Raw genomic sequence first — 14,231 nt, 5'->3', positions numbered from 1 at the left:
TGTTTATTGGACTGTACAGGGTGTGTGTGTGTGTGTATTGGACTGTACAGGGTGGGTGTGTGTGTGTGTGTTGGGCTGTACAGGGTGGATGTGTGTGTGTATTGGGCTGTACAGGGTGGATGTGTGTGTGTATTGGACTGTGCAGGGTGGGTGTGTGTGTGTATTGGGCTGTACAGGATGTGTGTGTGTGTGTCTTGGGCAGCACGGGGTGGGTGTGTGTGTGTGTACTGGGCTCTACAGGGTGGGTGGGTGTGTGTATTGGGCTGTACAGGATGGGTGTGTGTGTGTGTATTGGGCTGTACAGGGTGGGTGTGTGTGTGTATTGGGCTGTACAGGGTGGGTGTGTGTGTGTGTGTGTATTGGGCTGTACAGGGTGTGTGTGTGTGTGTATTGGGCTGTACAGGGTGGGTATGTGTGTGTATTGGGCTGTACAGGGTGGGTGTGTGTGTGTGTATTGGGCTGTACAGGGTGGATGCGTGTGTGTTTTGGACTGTACATGGTTCGTGTGTGTGTGTATTGGGCTGTACAGGGGTGTGTGTTTGTGTATTGGGCTGTACAGGGTGGGTGTGTGTGTGTATTGGGCTGCACGGGATGGGTGTGTGTGTGTGTACTGGGCTCTACAGGGTGGGTCGGTGTGTGTATTGGGCTGTACAGGGTGGGTGTGTATGTGTGTACTGGACTGTACAGGGTGGGTGTGTGTGTGTGTGTATTGGGCTGTACAGGGTGTGTGTGTGTGTGTGTGTGTGTGTGTGTATTGGGCTGTGCAGGGTGTGCGTGTGTACTGGACTGTACAGGGTGTGTGTGTGTGTGTGTGTGTATTGGGCTGTACAGGGGGTGTGTGTGTGTGTGTATTGGGCTGTACAGGGTGTGTGTGTGTGTGTATTGAGCTGTACAGGGTGTGTGTGTGTGTATTGGGCTGTACAGGGTGTGTGTGTGTGTATTGGGCTGTACAGGGTGTGTGTGTGTGTATTGGGCTGTACAGGGTGTGTGTGCATGTGTATTGGGCTGTACAGGGTGGATGTGTGTGTGTATTGGGCTGTACAGGGTGGGTGTGTGTGTATTGGACTGCACGGGGTGGGTGTGTGTGTGTATTGGGCTGTACAGGGTGGGTGTGTGTGTATATTGGGCTGTACAGGGTGGGTGTGTGTGTGTATTGGGCTGTACAGGGTGAGTGTGTATTGGGCTGTACAGTGTGTGTGTGTGTGTGTATTGGGCTGTACAGTGTGTGTGTGTGTGTATTGGACTGTACAGGGTGTGGGTGTGTGTGTGTATTGGGCTGTACAGGGTGTGTGTGTGTGTGTGTGTAGTGGGCTGTACAGGGTGGGTGTGTGTGTGTAGTGGGCTGTACAGGGTGGGTGTGTGTGTGTATTGGGCTGTGCAGGGTGTGTGTATTGGGCTGTACATGGTGGATGTGTGTGTGTATTGGGCTGTACAGGGTGGGTGTGTGTGTGTGTGTATTGGGCTGTACAGGGTGTGTGTGTGTGTATTGGGCTGTGTGTGTGTGTATTGGGCTGTACAGGGTGTGTGTATTGGGCTGTACAGGGTGTGTGTGTGTACTGGGCTGTACAGGGTGGATGCGTGTGTGTATTGGGCTGTACAGGGTGGGTCTGTGTGTGTGTATTGGGCTATACAGGGTGTGTGTATTGGGCTGTACAGGGTGGGTGTGTTTGTGTATTGGGCTGTACAGGGTGTGTGTGTGTGTGTGTGTGTATTGGGCTGTACAGGGTGGGTGGGTGTGTGTATTGGGCCGTACAGGGTGTGTGTGTGTGTATTGGGCTGTACAGGGTGTGTGTGTGTGTGTATTGGGCTGTACAGGGTGTGTGTGTGTGTGTGTGTGTGTGTGTGTGTGTGTGTATTGGGCTGTGCAGGGTGGGTGGGTGTGTGTATTGGGCCGTACAGGGTGTGTGTTTGTGTGTGTGTGTATTGTGCTGTACAGGGTGTGTGTGTGTGTGTATTGGGCTGTACAGGGTGTGTGTGTGTACTGGGCTGTACAGGGTGTGTGTATTGGGCTGTACAGGGTGTGTGTGTGTGTACTGGGCTGCACAGGGTGTGTGTATTGGGCTGCACAGGGTGTGTGTGTGTACTGGGCTGCACAGGGTGTGTGTATTGGGATGTACAGGGTGTGTGTGTGTACTGGGCTGCACAGGGTGTGTGTATTGGGATGTACAGGGTGTGTGTGTGTACTGGGCTGCACAGGGTGTGTGTACTGGGTTGCACGGGGCCCACATCTGCATCATACCTGAGGTCCAGCCCCTGGTTCTGCCAGATGTTCTCCATGATTCGAATGATCTGCAGTGTCAACATGTCCTGCCGCAGGTCTGGAACGGAGAGACATCGGGTTACAGAGCAGCACCCCACCTACGCGGCAGAACAGCCTCGGCCAAATCCCTTTATTACAAGAGGTTTTTTTTTGTGAGTATGAGTGAAAATATCTTACTGCAATTATATAGGGCCCAGGTGCCTTCAGGCATGACCTTGATCCAGGAATTGGGGCTGGAAACGGGAGCCTAACTAGGGGTCTCCTGACTGCTTGAGAGGAACAGGAGCCATTGGGCTCCGAAGCCTGAGGCCCCAGTGCTGACTTTGTCGGAGTGGTTTGGTACAACTGTGGGAGCACCTTCACCACACGGGACTGCAGCGGTTCAAAGCGGCGGCTCACCACCACCTTTTCAAGGGGCAATTAGGGATGGGCAATAAATGCCGGCCTTGCCAGCGACGCCCACATCCCAGGAATGAATATTTTAATAAAAACTGAGTGTCTCTCATTGGAATTCAGAAGAATGAGAGGTGATCTTATCGAAACATATAAAATTATGAGGGGGGTTGACAAGGTGGATGCAGAGAGGATATCTCCACTGATGGGGGAGACTAGAACTAGGGGGCATAATCTTAGAATAAGGGGGCGCCCATTTAAAACTGAGATGAGGAGGAATTTCTTCTATCAGAGGGTTGTAAATCTGTGGAATTTGCTGCCTCAGGGAGCTGTGGAAGCCGGTACATTGAATAAATTTGAGAGAGAGACAGTTTCTTAACCGATAAGGGAATAAGGGGTTATGGGGAGCGGGCGGGGAAGTGGAGCTGAGTCTATGATCGGATCAGCCATGATCGTATTAAATGGTGGAGCAGGCTCGAGGGGCCGTATGGCCTATTCCTGCTCCTATTTCGTATGTTCTTATGTCTCGCTGGGCCATTTCAGCGGGGCAGTTAAGATTCAACCACATTGCTGTAGGTCTGGAGTCACATATAGGCCCAGACCGGGTAAGGGCGGCAGATTTCCTTCCCAAAGGGACATTAGTGAACCAGATGGGTTTTTACGATAATCCGGTAGTTTCGTGGTCACCATCACTGATACTGGCTTTATAATTCCAGATTTATTTCATGAACTGAATTTATATTCCCCAGCTGCCGTGGTGGGATTTGAACACGTGTCTCCGTATCAATAGTCCAGGGTCTGGATTACTGGCCCGGTGATATAACCGCTGTGTTACCAGACCCAGCAGCAGGTTCACCCGCGTGCGTCTCGGGACAGAGAGTAAACGCCCGCTGATGCTCGCTGTCGCGGTCACGTGTCCTGCGTGCAATCGTGCCGCTGTGTGTTTCGGCCCGGGACGTGTATTGTGCGCGCGTCTCCCGGCCAACGAACACGGCGGCTGGCGGTGTGGCGCGTGGGACGCCAAAGGGACTTCACCGGGGATCGGTAAAGATACGGGGGGGGGGGGCCTGGAACATGGCGGACTCGCCGCCCGCTGCCGCCGAATTTTCTGGGGCGCAATTGGGCGACCCCGCGATGCCAGACTGAGGCTCCCCAGGCGACATCGGCGTCACGGGCGGCGTACACCGGTTCTTAACAACCGGCGGAAATAACTCCCGCGCTGAACGTCGGGGGGGGGGGGCGGGGGGGGGATTTTAAGCCAAACGGGAAACCCCGCCTCCCCCCGGGTTTGAGCCCACCTGTCTCACGCCCCGTGGACCCTCGCTCTGCACTCGCGCAGCCGTCCGCGATCAGCGTTATGGCAGGCGGGAGAGACACTCAAACGCAAATTCAGCCCCTTTGAAAAGCAAGGACCTGCATTTATTTAGCGCCTTTCACGACCTCAGAATGTCCCAAAGCGCTTTACAGCCAATGAAGTACTTTTGGAGTGCAGTCACTGTTGTAATGTGGGAAACGTGGCAGACAATTTGCGCACAGCAAGCTCCCACACACAGCTATGTGAGAATGCCTAGATAATCTGTTTTTAGTGATGTTGATTGAGGGATAAATATTGGCCCCAGGACACCGGGGAGAACTCCCCTGCTCTTCTTCCAAATAGTGGGCGTGGAATCTTTTATGTCCACCTGAGAAGAGCAGACGGGGCCTCGGTTTAGCATCTCATCTGAAAGACAGCATCTCCGACAGTGCGGCGCTCCCTCAGCACTGCACTGGGATAGTCAGCCTGGATTTATGTGCTCAAGTACCTGGAGTGGGACTCGGACCCATAACCTTCTGACTCAGAGGCAAGGGTGACAAGTTTAAGGGTGGGGGGGGGGTGAAGACGACGGGATTAACGGGAGGAGGGAGGGAGGAGAGGACAGAGGGAGGGAGGAGAGAGGGAGGAGAGAGGGAGGGGAGGAGAGAGGGAGGGAGGGGGGGGAGGAGAGAGGGAGGGAGGAGAGGGAGGGGAGGAGAGAGGGAGGGAGGGGGGGGAGGAGAGAGGGAGGGAGGGAGGGGAGGAGAGAGGGGAGGAGAGAGGGAGGGGAGGAGAGAGGGAGGGAGGGGAGGAGGGAGGGGAGGAGAGAGGGAGGGAGGGGAGGAGAGGAGCGAGGGAGGAGAGGAGAGAGGGAGGGGGGGAGGAGAGAGGGAAGGGGGGAGGAGAGAGGGGGGGAGGAGAGAGGGAGGGAGGAAGGGAGGGAAGGAGGGAAGGGAGGGAGATGAGGAGAGAAGGAGGGAGATAAGGAGAGAGGGAGGGAGATGAGGAGAGAGGGAGGGAGATGAGGAGAGAGGGAGGGAGATGAGGAGAGAGGGAAGGAGATGAAGAGAGAGGGAGGGAGATGAGGAGAGAAGGAGGGAGGAGATGAGGAGGGAAGGAGGGAGGGGAGGGCGGAGGAATGGCGGAGGGGAGGACAGAGGGAGGGAGGGGAGGACAGAGGGAGAGAGGGGGGAGGGGGGGACAGAGGGAAGGAGAGAGGACGGAGGGAGGAACGGAGGAAGGGACCTGCTGGGCTGAATCTCTCACCATCGCCATTCTTGAAGATGATCTCGTTGTTGGTGAAGAGGAGTTCCGACATGATGTCCGGGTTTTCCCAGTTCAGCCAGAGGGGACGCTTAGCCGAGGACATGATCCGACATTCTTCCAGTCTGCAGGAACAAGGGAAAATCGACTCAAGAGCCCGTGCGTGCATGTGACAAGCAGACGGAGCGTTTACAACGTGTTTAAAGGGGGAGGGAAGGGGAAAACAGGCTGCACCCTCACTTAAAGCTGTAGGCCTCTTGTCCCACCCTGCCTCACGTGAATAAAGCCGTCGCTTTAAGAAAGGCTTGCATTTTTATTTATTCGTTCCTGGGATGTGGGGCGTCGCTGGCAAGGCCGGCATTTATTGCCCGTCCCTAATTGCCCCTTGAGAAGGTGGTGGTGAGCCGCCTTCTTGAACCGCTGCAGTCCCATGTGGTGAAGGTGCTCCCACAGTGCTGTTAGGGAGGGAGTTCCAGGATTGTGACCCAGCGACGATGAAGGAACGGCCGATATATTTCCAAGTCGGGACGGTGTGTGACTCGGAGGGGAACGTGGAGGTGGTGGTATTCCCATGCGCCTGCTGCCCTTGTCCTTCTAGGCGGGTAGAGGTCGCGGGTTTGGGAGGTGCTGCCGAAGAAGCCTTGGCGAGTTGCTGCAGTGCATCTTGTAGACGGTGCACACTGCAGCCAGGGGGCGCCGGTGGTGGAGGGAGTGAGTGTTGAAGGTGGTGGGTAGCGTGCCCATCGAGCGGGCTGCTTGGTCCTGGATGGTGTCAAGCTTCTCGAGTGTTGTTGGAGCTGCACTCATCCAGGCAAGTGGCGAGTACACTATTTATACAGCGCCTTTCACGACTACTGGACATCCCAATGCACTTTACAGCCAATGAAGTACTTTTGTAGTTACTGTTGTAATGTGCACAGCAAGCTCCCACAAACAGCAATGTGATAATGACCCAAATCATCTGTTTTTGTTATGCTGATTGAGGGATAAATATTGGCCCCAGGACACCGGGGAGAACTCCCCCTGCTCTTCTTCAAATAGTGCCATGGGATCTTTTACATCCACCTGAGAGAGCAGACGGGACCTCGGTTTAGACATCTCATAGTTGCTGTTGTTTAAAGAGGAGGAAAGCAGGGGAGAGAGGAAGATGGAGGAGAGTGAAATGTTCTCTGTTCCAAGCTCTCCTCCCAGTCTGGCTACAGAGGGTCAACCGATATGTCCAGGCCAACATCCCCAGCATCGAAGCACAGACCACACTGGATCAGCTCCGCTGGGCAGGGCCACATCGTCCGCATGCCTGACACGAGACTCCCAAAGCAAGCGCTCTACTCGGAACTCCTACACGACAAACGAGCCAAAGGTGGGCAGAGGAAACGTTACAAGGACCACCCTCAAAGCCTCCCTGATAATGTGCAACATCCCCACCGACACCTGGGAGTCCCTGGGCCAAAGACCAGTCCGCTCTAAGTGGAGGAAGTGCATCCGGGAGGGCGCTGAGCACCTCGAGTCTCGTCGCCGAGAGCGTGCAGAAAGCAAGCGCAGGCAGCGGAAGGAGCGTGCGGCAAACCAGTCCCACCCACCCTTTCCCTCAACCACTGTCTGTCCCACCTGTGACAGAGACTGTAATTCCCGTATTGGACTGTTCAGTCACCTGAGAACTCACTTTTAGAGTGGAAGCAAGTCTTCCTCGATTCCGAGGGAGTGCCTATGATGACGATGATGCAGCAGAGGTCAGGAACCCCAGCTGTTGGCCCGCGTGACTTTCTGTGCCTTGCGGAGGGAGTGAGGTGGGGGTAAAGTCGTGTAGGCCTCAAGCCTGAATTCTAGTTCCGTACTCGCGTCAGGTGATGTTCTAACTAGGAGTGCTCAATCTGAAAACGAAGTCTTACATTTTACCACGTACTAAAGCTCCCAGTCACCTCCCCCCACCCCCCCCGAACCGCCCCAAGGGGTCTGTATTTAACCTCCTACAGACCAGCATTTGACACCTCCCCGTCTGGTGGCCAAAGGTCAAAGGTCAGCCCTGTCTTGGATCGACACCCCCCCCAGGAGTTGTGCTTTGGGGAACCCTCGCTGGATTCCCCGCTCCACTCCCCGGGCCAATGCTGAGGGAGTCGGGAGACAGCCCCCCCCCCGCCACCCCCATCCCGGCGGTTACCTCAGGTTGCCGAGCTGATGCACGGGGTTCAGGGGGCAGATGAAGCCCTGCAGCGCCTCCATGTAATCTGGTCGACTCATTTGCTCCACCAGGAACTTCATCTGCATCTGAGAAGGAAGAGAGCGGAGATTTCAAAACAACGCATTCAACTCTGCAGCTCAACAAACCACACACTCGTATAACATAGTATCACACAGCACAGGAGGCCGCCATTCGGCCCATCGAGTCTGCACCGGCTCTCTCGAAGAGCGACCCTACAGTCCCCACTCCCCCCCCCCGCCCTTTTCCCACATCCCTGCAATTTTTTTTCTTTCAAGTATTTATCCAACTCCCTTTTGAAAGTTACTGTTGAATCTGCCTTCGCCACCTCTTGGGCAGCGTGTTCCAAATCCTATCCACTCGCTGTGTAAAGTAGTTCTTACTCACATCACCTCTGCTCTTTTTGCCAATCACCTTAAATCACCCTCTGGTTATCGACCCTTCAGCCACTGGAAACGGTTTCTTGTTCTATCTAAATCCTTCATGATTTTAAACAGCTCCATCAAATCTCCTCAGCCTTCGAGAATCACAGAACGGTTACAGCACAGCAGGAGGCCATTGCCCGTCGAGCCCATGCCGGCTCTCTGCAAGAGCACCTCAGCCAGTGCCACTCCCCCCTCCCCCCACCCCCCACCGCCCTTTCCCCGGAGCCCTACTAATTTTTTTTCCTTCAGCTACTTATCCAACTCCCTTTTTGAAAGCCGTGATTGAGTCTGCCTCCACCGCCCTCTCGGGCAGCGCATTCCAGATGGTTGCAGGGTGGCCAAGACTGGGAATTAAACATACAGGGGTATCTGACGATTCGGAAGGATAGACAAGAAGGGAAAGGAGGTGGGGTAGCTCTGTTAATAAAGGATGATATCAGGGCAGTTGTGAGAGACGATATTGGCTCTAATGAACAAAATGTTGAATCATTGTGGGTGGAGATTAGAGATAGTAAGGGGAAAAAGTCACTGGTGGGCGTAGTTTATAGGCCCCCAAATAATAACTTCACGGTGGGGCGGGCAATAATCAAGGGAATAATAGAGGCATGTGAAAAAGGAACGGCAGTAATCATGGGGGATTTAAACCTACATATCGATTGGTCAAATCAAATCGCACGGGGTAGCCTGGAGGAGGAATTCATAGAATGCATACGGGATTGTTTCTTAGAACAGTATGTTACAGAACCTACAAGGGAGCAAGCTATTTTAGATCTGGTCCTGTGTAATGAGACAGGAATAATAAACGATCTCCTAGTAAAAGATCCTCTCGGAATGAGTGATCACAGTATGGTTGAAATTGTAATACAGATTGAGGGTGAGGAAGTAGTGTCTCAAACGAGCGTACTATGCTTAAACAAAGGGGACTACAGTGGGATGAGGGCAGAGTTGGCTAAAGTAGACTGGAAACACAGACTAAACGGTGGCACAATTGAGGAACAGTGGAGGACCTTTGAGGAGCTCTTTCATAGCGCTCAACAAAAATATATTCCAGTGAAAAAGAAGGGCGGTAAGAGAAGGGATAACCAGCCGTGGATAACCAAGGAAATAAAGGAGAGTATCAAATTAAAAACCAATGCGTATAAGGTGGCCAAAGTGAGTGGGAAAATAGAAGATTGGGAAAATTTTAAACGATAGCAAAGAATGACTAAGAAAGCAATAAAGAAAGGAAAGATAGATTACGAAGGTAAACTTGCACAAAACATAAAAACAGATAGTAAAAGCTTTTACAGATATATAAAATGGAAGAGTGACTAAAGTAAATGTTGGTCCCTTAGAAGATGAGAAGGGGGATTTAATAATGGGAAATGTGGAACTGGCTGAGACCTTAAACAATTATTTTGCTTCGGTCTTCACAGTGGAAGACACAAAAACCATGCCAGAAATTGCTGGTCACAGGAATGTGGGAACAATCACTATCACTAGGGGGGTAGTGCTGGACAGGCTAATGGGACTCAAGGTAGACAAGTCCCCTGGTCCTGATGAAATGCATCCCAGTGTATTAAAAGAGATGGCGGAAATTATAGCAGATGCATTCGTTTTAATCTACCAAAATTCTCTGGACTCTGGGGAGGTACCAGCGGATTGGAAAGCAGCTAATGTAATGCCTGTTTAAAAAAGGGGGCAAACAAAAGACAGGTAACTATAGGCTGGTTAGTTTAACATCTAGTGGGGAAAATGCTTGAAACTATCATTAAGGAAGAAATAGCGGGACATCTAGATAGGAATAGTGCAATCAAGCAGACGCAGCATGGATTCATGAAGGGGAAATCATGTTTAACTAATTTACTGGAATTCTTTGAGGATATAACAAGCATGGTGGATAGAAGTGTACCGATGGATGTGGTGTATTTAGATTTTCAAAAGGCATTCGATAAGGTGCCACACAAAAGGTTATTGCAGAAGATAAAGGTACGTGGAGTCAGAGGAAATATATTAGCATGGATAGAGAATTGGCTGGCAACAGAAAGCAAAGAGTCGGGATAAATGGGTCCTTTTCGGGTTGGAAATCGGTGGTTAGTGGTGTGCCACAGGGATCAGTGCTGGGACCACAACTGTTTACAATATACATAGATGACCTGGAAGAGGAGACGGAGTGTAGTGTAACAAAATTTGCAGATGACACAAAGTTTAGTGGGAAAGCGGGTTGTGTAGAGGACACAGAGAGGCTGCAAAGAGATTTAGATAGGTTAAGCGAATGGGCTAAGGTTTGGCAGATGGAACACAATGTCGGAAAGTGTGAGGTCATCCACCTACTGTAAAAAAACAGTAAAAGGGAATATTATTTGAATGGGGAGAAATTGCAACATGCTGCGGTGCAGAGGGACCTGGGGGTCCTTGTGCATGAATCCCAAAAAGTTAGTTTGCAGGTGCAGCAAGTAATCAGGAAGGCGAATGGAATGTTGGCCTTCATTGCGAGAGGGATGGAGTACAAAAGCAGGGAGGTGTTGCTGCAACTATACAGGGTATTGGTGAGGCCGCACCTGGAGTACTGCGTGCAGTTTTGGTCACCTTACTTAAGGAAGGATATACTAGCTTTGGAGGGGGTACAGAGACGATTCACTAGGCTGATTCCAGAGATGAGGGGGTTACCTTATGATGATAGATTGAGTAGACTGGAGTTCAGAAGGATGAGGGGTGATCTTATAGAAACATTTAAAATCATGAAAGGGATAGACAAGATAGAGGCAGAGAGGTTGTTTCCACTGGTCGGGGAGACTAGAACTTGGGGGCACAGCCTCAAAATACGGGGGAGCCAATTTAAAACCGAGTTGAGAAGGAATTTCTTCTCCCAGAGGGTTGTGAATCTGTGGAATTCTCTGCCCAAGGAAGCAGTTGAGGCTAGCTCATTGAATGTATTCAAATCACAGATAGATAAGATTTTTAACCAATAAGGGAATTAAGGGTTATGGGGAGCGGGCGGGTAAGTGGAGCTGAGTCCACGGCCAGATCAGCCATGATCTTGTTGAATGGCGGAGCAGGCTCGAGGGGCTAGATGGCCTACTCCTGTTCCTAATTCTTATGTTCTTATATGTCACCTTTGGTTCTTCTGCCAATCGCCTTAAACCTGTGCCCTCTGGTTCCCGACCCTTCCGCCAATGGGAACAGTTTCTCTCTCTCTCTCTCTCTCCTCTGTCCGGGGCCCCTCCTGATTTTGAACACCTCGATCAAATCTCCTTTCAACCTTCTCTGCTCCAAGGAGAACAACCCCAGCTTCTCCAGTCTATCCACGTAACCGAAGTCCCTCATCCCTGGAACCATTCTGTAAATCTTTTCTGCACCCTCTCTAAGGCCTTCACATCCTTCCTAAAGTGCGGGGCCCAGAATTGGACACAATACTCCAGTCGAGGCCGAACCAGTGTTTTATACAGGTTCATCATAACCTCCTTGCTTTTGTACTCTATAGCTCTATTTATGAAGCCCAGGATTCTATATGCTTAACCGCTTTCTCAACCTGCCCTGCCACCTTCAACGATTTATGCACACATACCCACCCCCCCGGTCTCTCTGTTCATGCGCCCCCTTTAGGATTGTACCCTTTAGTTTATATTGCCTCTCCTCATTCTTCCCACCAAATTGTATCACTTCGCACTTTTCTGCGTTAAATTCCATCGACCACGTGTCCGCCCATTCCATAAGCCTGTCTATGTCCTCTTGAGGTCTATCACTATCCTCTTCATTGTTCACTGTATAGGTTGAACCTCCCTAATCCAGAACTCCCTTATCCAGAACCACCCCTCATCCAGAACCATTCCCGGCCACCGGGTGGCGCATGCGCAGAACTCCGCCACGAACAAATTGAAGCCCTTCCTCGCTGCCGACTCCCGCAGTCGCTGGCCTGACCCCGCCATCCCCCTCCTCCGACCACAATCTCTCTGCCGCACTCCCAGCCCCAAGTCAGCCAGCCCCGATATCCCCTTGCTCAGTACCTGCACCATCCGATTTAATGTGACCACCCCTCGTCCGGAAAAATCCCTTATCCGGAACAGGCCGGGTCCCGAGGGTTTCCGGATAAGGGAAGTTCAACTTGTACTTCCAAGATTTGTGTCATCTGCAAATTTTGAAATCCAAGTCATTAAAACATAAGCAGTGGTCCCACGTACCAACTCCTGGGGAACACCACTGTATACCTTCCTCCAGTCTGAAAAAACAAACCGTTCACCACTACTCTTTGTTTCCTGTCACTTAGCCAAATCCGTATCCATGCTGCCACTGTCCGGTTTATTCCATGAACTTCAACTTTGCTGGCAAACCTATTATGTGCGATTATCGAACGCCTTTTGGAAGTCCGTGTACACTACGTCAACTGCATTGCCCTCATCAACCGTCTCTGTTACCTCATCAAAAAACTCAATCAAGTTCTGCTCTAAGGAGAACTTATACTCAAATCTTCTTGTATTAAAGGCAAACATGCCATTTGCTTTCTTAATTGCTTGCTAGCATGCAGGCACAGCAATCAATTAAGAAAGCAAATGGTATGTTGGCCTTTATTACAGGAGGATTTGAGTATAAGAGTAAAGACGTCTTACTGCAATTATATCGGGCCCTGGTGAGGCCACACCTGGAGTATTGTGCAGAGTTTGGGTCTCCTTACCTAAGGAAGGATATACTTGCCACAGAGGGAGTGCAGCGAAGGTTCACCAGACTGATTCCTGGGATGGGGGGATTGTCCTATGAGGAGAGATTGAGTAGACTGGGCGGATATTCTCTAGAGTTTAGAAGAATGAGAGGCGATCTCATTGAAACATACACAATTCTTACAGGGCTTGACAGGGTAGATGCAGGGAGGATGTTTCCCCCGGGCTGGGGAGTCTAGAACCAGGGGTCACAGTCTTGGAATAATGGGTCGGCCATTTGGGACGGAGATGAGGAGAAACTTCTTCACTCAGAGGGTGGTGAATCTTTGGAATTCTCTGCCCCAGGGGGCTGTGGAGACTCAGTCGTTGAGTATATTCAAGACAAGAGATCGATAGATTTTTGGATATTAAGGGAAGCAAGGGATATGGGGATCGGGCGGGAAAGTGGAGTTGAGGTCGAAGATCAGCCATGATCTTATTGAATGGCGGAGCAGGCTCGAGGGGCCGAATGGCCGACTCCCGCTCCTAGTTCTTATGTTCTTGTGTAACCCCAGCTTCTCCACGTAAGTGAAGTCCCTCATCGATTTAAAGTAATTGGGGGGAGGTTTAGAGGGGATTTGAGGGGAAATGTCTTCACCCAGAGGGAGGTGGGGGTCTGGAACTCACTGCCTGAAAGGGTGGTAGAGGCAGAAACCCTCACCACATTTAAAAAGTACTTGGATGTGCACCTGAAGTGCCGTAACCTGCAGGGCTACGGACCCAGAGCGGGAAAGTGGGATTAGGCTGGGTGGCTCTTTGTCGGCCGGCGCGGACACGATGGGCCGAATGGCCTCCTTCCGCGCTGTAAATTTCAAGCGCAGGCAGCGGAAGGAGTGTGCGGCAAACCAGTCCCACCCTCCCTTACCCTCAATGACTGTCTGTCCCACCTGTGACAGGGACTGTGGTTCCCGTATTGGACTGTTCAGCCACCTAAGGACTCATTTTTAAAATGGAAGCAAGTCTTCCTCGATTCCAAGGGACAACCGATGATGAAAGTGCGGTGCAGTGACAAAACTGGACGCAATAAACCAAGCTAGGATTCGAAGCGGTGTTTTTAATTTAAAAAGAAAGGATTGGCGTAATCTACGCTACCTTCTGCGTTTCATCCTTCTTCTCCTGTTTCAGGATGTCCGTCAGGTTGATGAGCTTCTCCATGGCCTCCACCTGCCGAATGAGGTGCTTCAGGTACATGCCGCATGCTCGACAGAAGGACTCCAGCAGTAGGCCGAACCGCTGGCTCACCGTCTTGTTGTGCATTTCCGACCTGCGGAGGCGAAGGGGGCGGGGTCAACAGGGGGCGCGCTTTCGGTCCGCGAGCAGTCAATGCACGGCACTCAACAAATCCAGGCCCAGGCGGGGCACGGTCTTTCCCCATCATGTTCGAGATACTTGTCCTCGAGCCTCTTGCTATCTCCGTCAACTCCTCCACACCCACTGCTGGGACTGCAGCACGAAAATCTAGGCCGGGGCCACTCCCAGTGCAGTGCGGTTTTAACGTCTCATCCGAAAGACGGCACCTCCGACAGTGCGGCGCTCCCTCAGTACCGCCCCTCCGACAGTGCGACACTCCCTCAGTACTGCCCCTCCGACAGTGCGGCGCTCCCTCAGTACCGCCCCTCCGACAGTGCGGCGCTCCCTCAGTGCCGCCCCTCCGACAGTGCGACACTCCCTCAGTACTGCCCCTCCGACAGTGCGGCGCTCCCTCAGTGCCGCCCCTCCGACAGTG

General features: G+C 52.0%; 1 protein-coding gene across 1 annotated transcript in view; it reads right to left on the bottom strand.

Annotated features, from left to right (window-relative positions):
* LOC139232662 (phosphatidylinositol 4,5-bisphosphate 3-kinase catalytic subunit alpha isoform) overlaps nt 1–14,231 on the bottom strand; it is a 221,938-nt gene that overhangs the window by 83,919 nt on the left and 123,788 nt on the right. Inside the window, exons 15-18 of the mRNA XM_070863122.1 lie at nt 13,598–13,769; nt 7,369–7,475; nt 5,214–5,335; nt 2,240–2,318 (exon numbers count right to left, since the gene is read on the bottom strand). Of these exons, the coding sequence (XP_070719223.1) occupies nt 2,240–2,318; nt 5,214–5,335; nt 7,369–7,475; nt 13,598–13,769 (480 nt within the window). The remainder of the gene's footprint in view (nt 1–2,239; nt 2,319–5,213; nt 5,336–7,368; nt 7,476–13,597; nt 13,770–14,231) is intronic.

This window comes from Pristiophorus japonicus, chromosome 20, assembly GCF_044704955.1.
Source record: "Pristiophorus japonicus isolate sPriJap1 chromosome 20, sPriJap1.hap1, whole genome shotgun sequence".
NCBI classification, from domain to species: domain Eukaryota; kingdom Metazoa; phylum Chordata; class Chondrichthyes; family Pristiophoridae; genus Pristiophorus; species Pristiophorus japonicus.
Note: the sequence above shows the minus strand (reverse complement) of the source record. Positions and strands in the feature narration are given on the sequence as shown.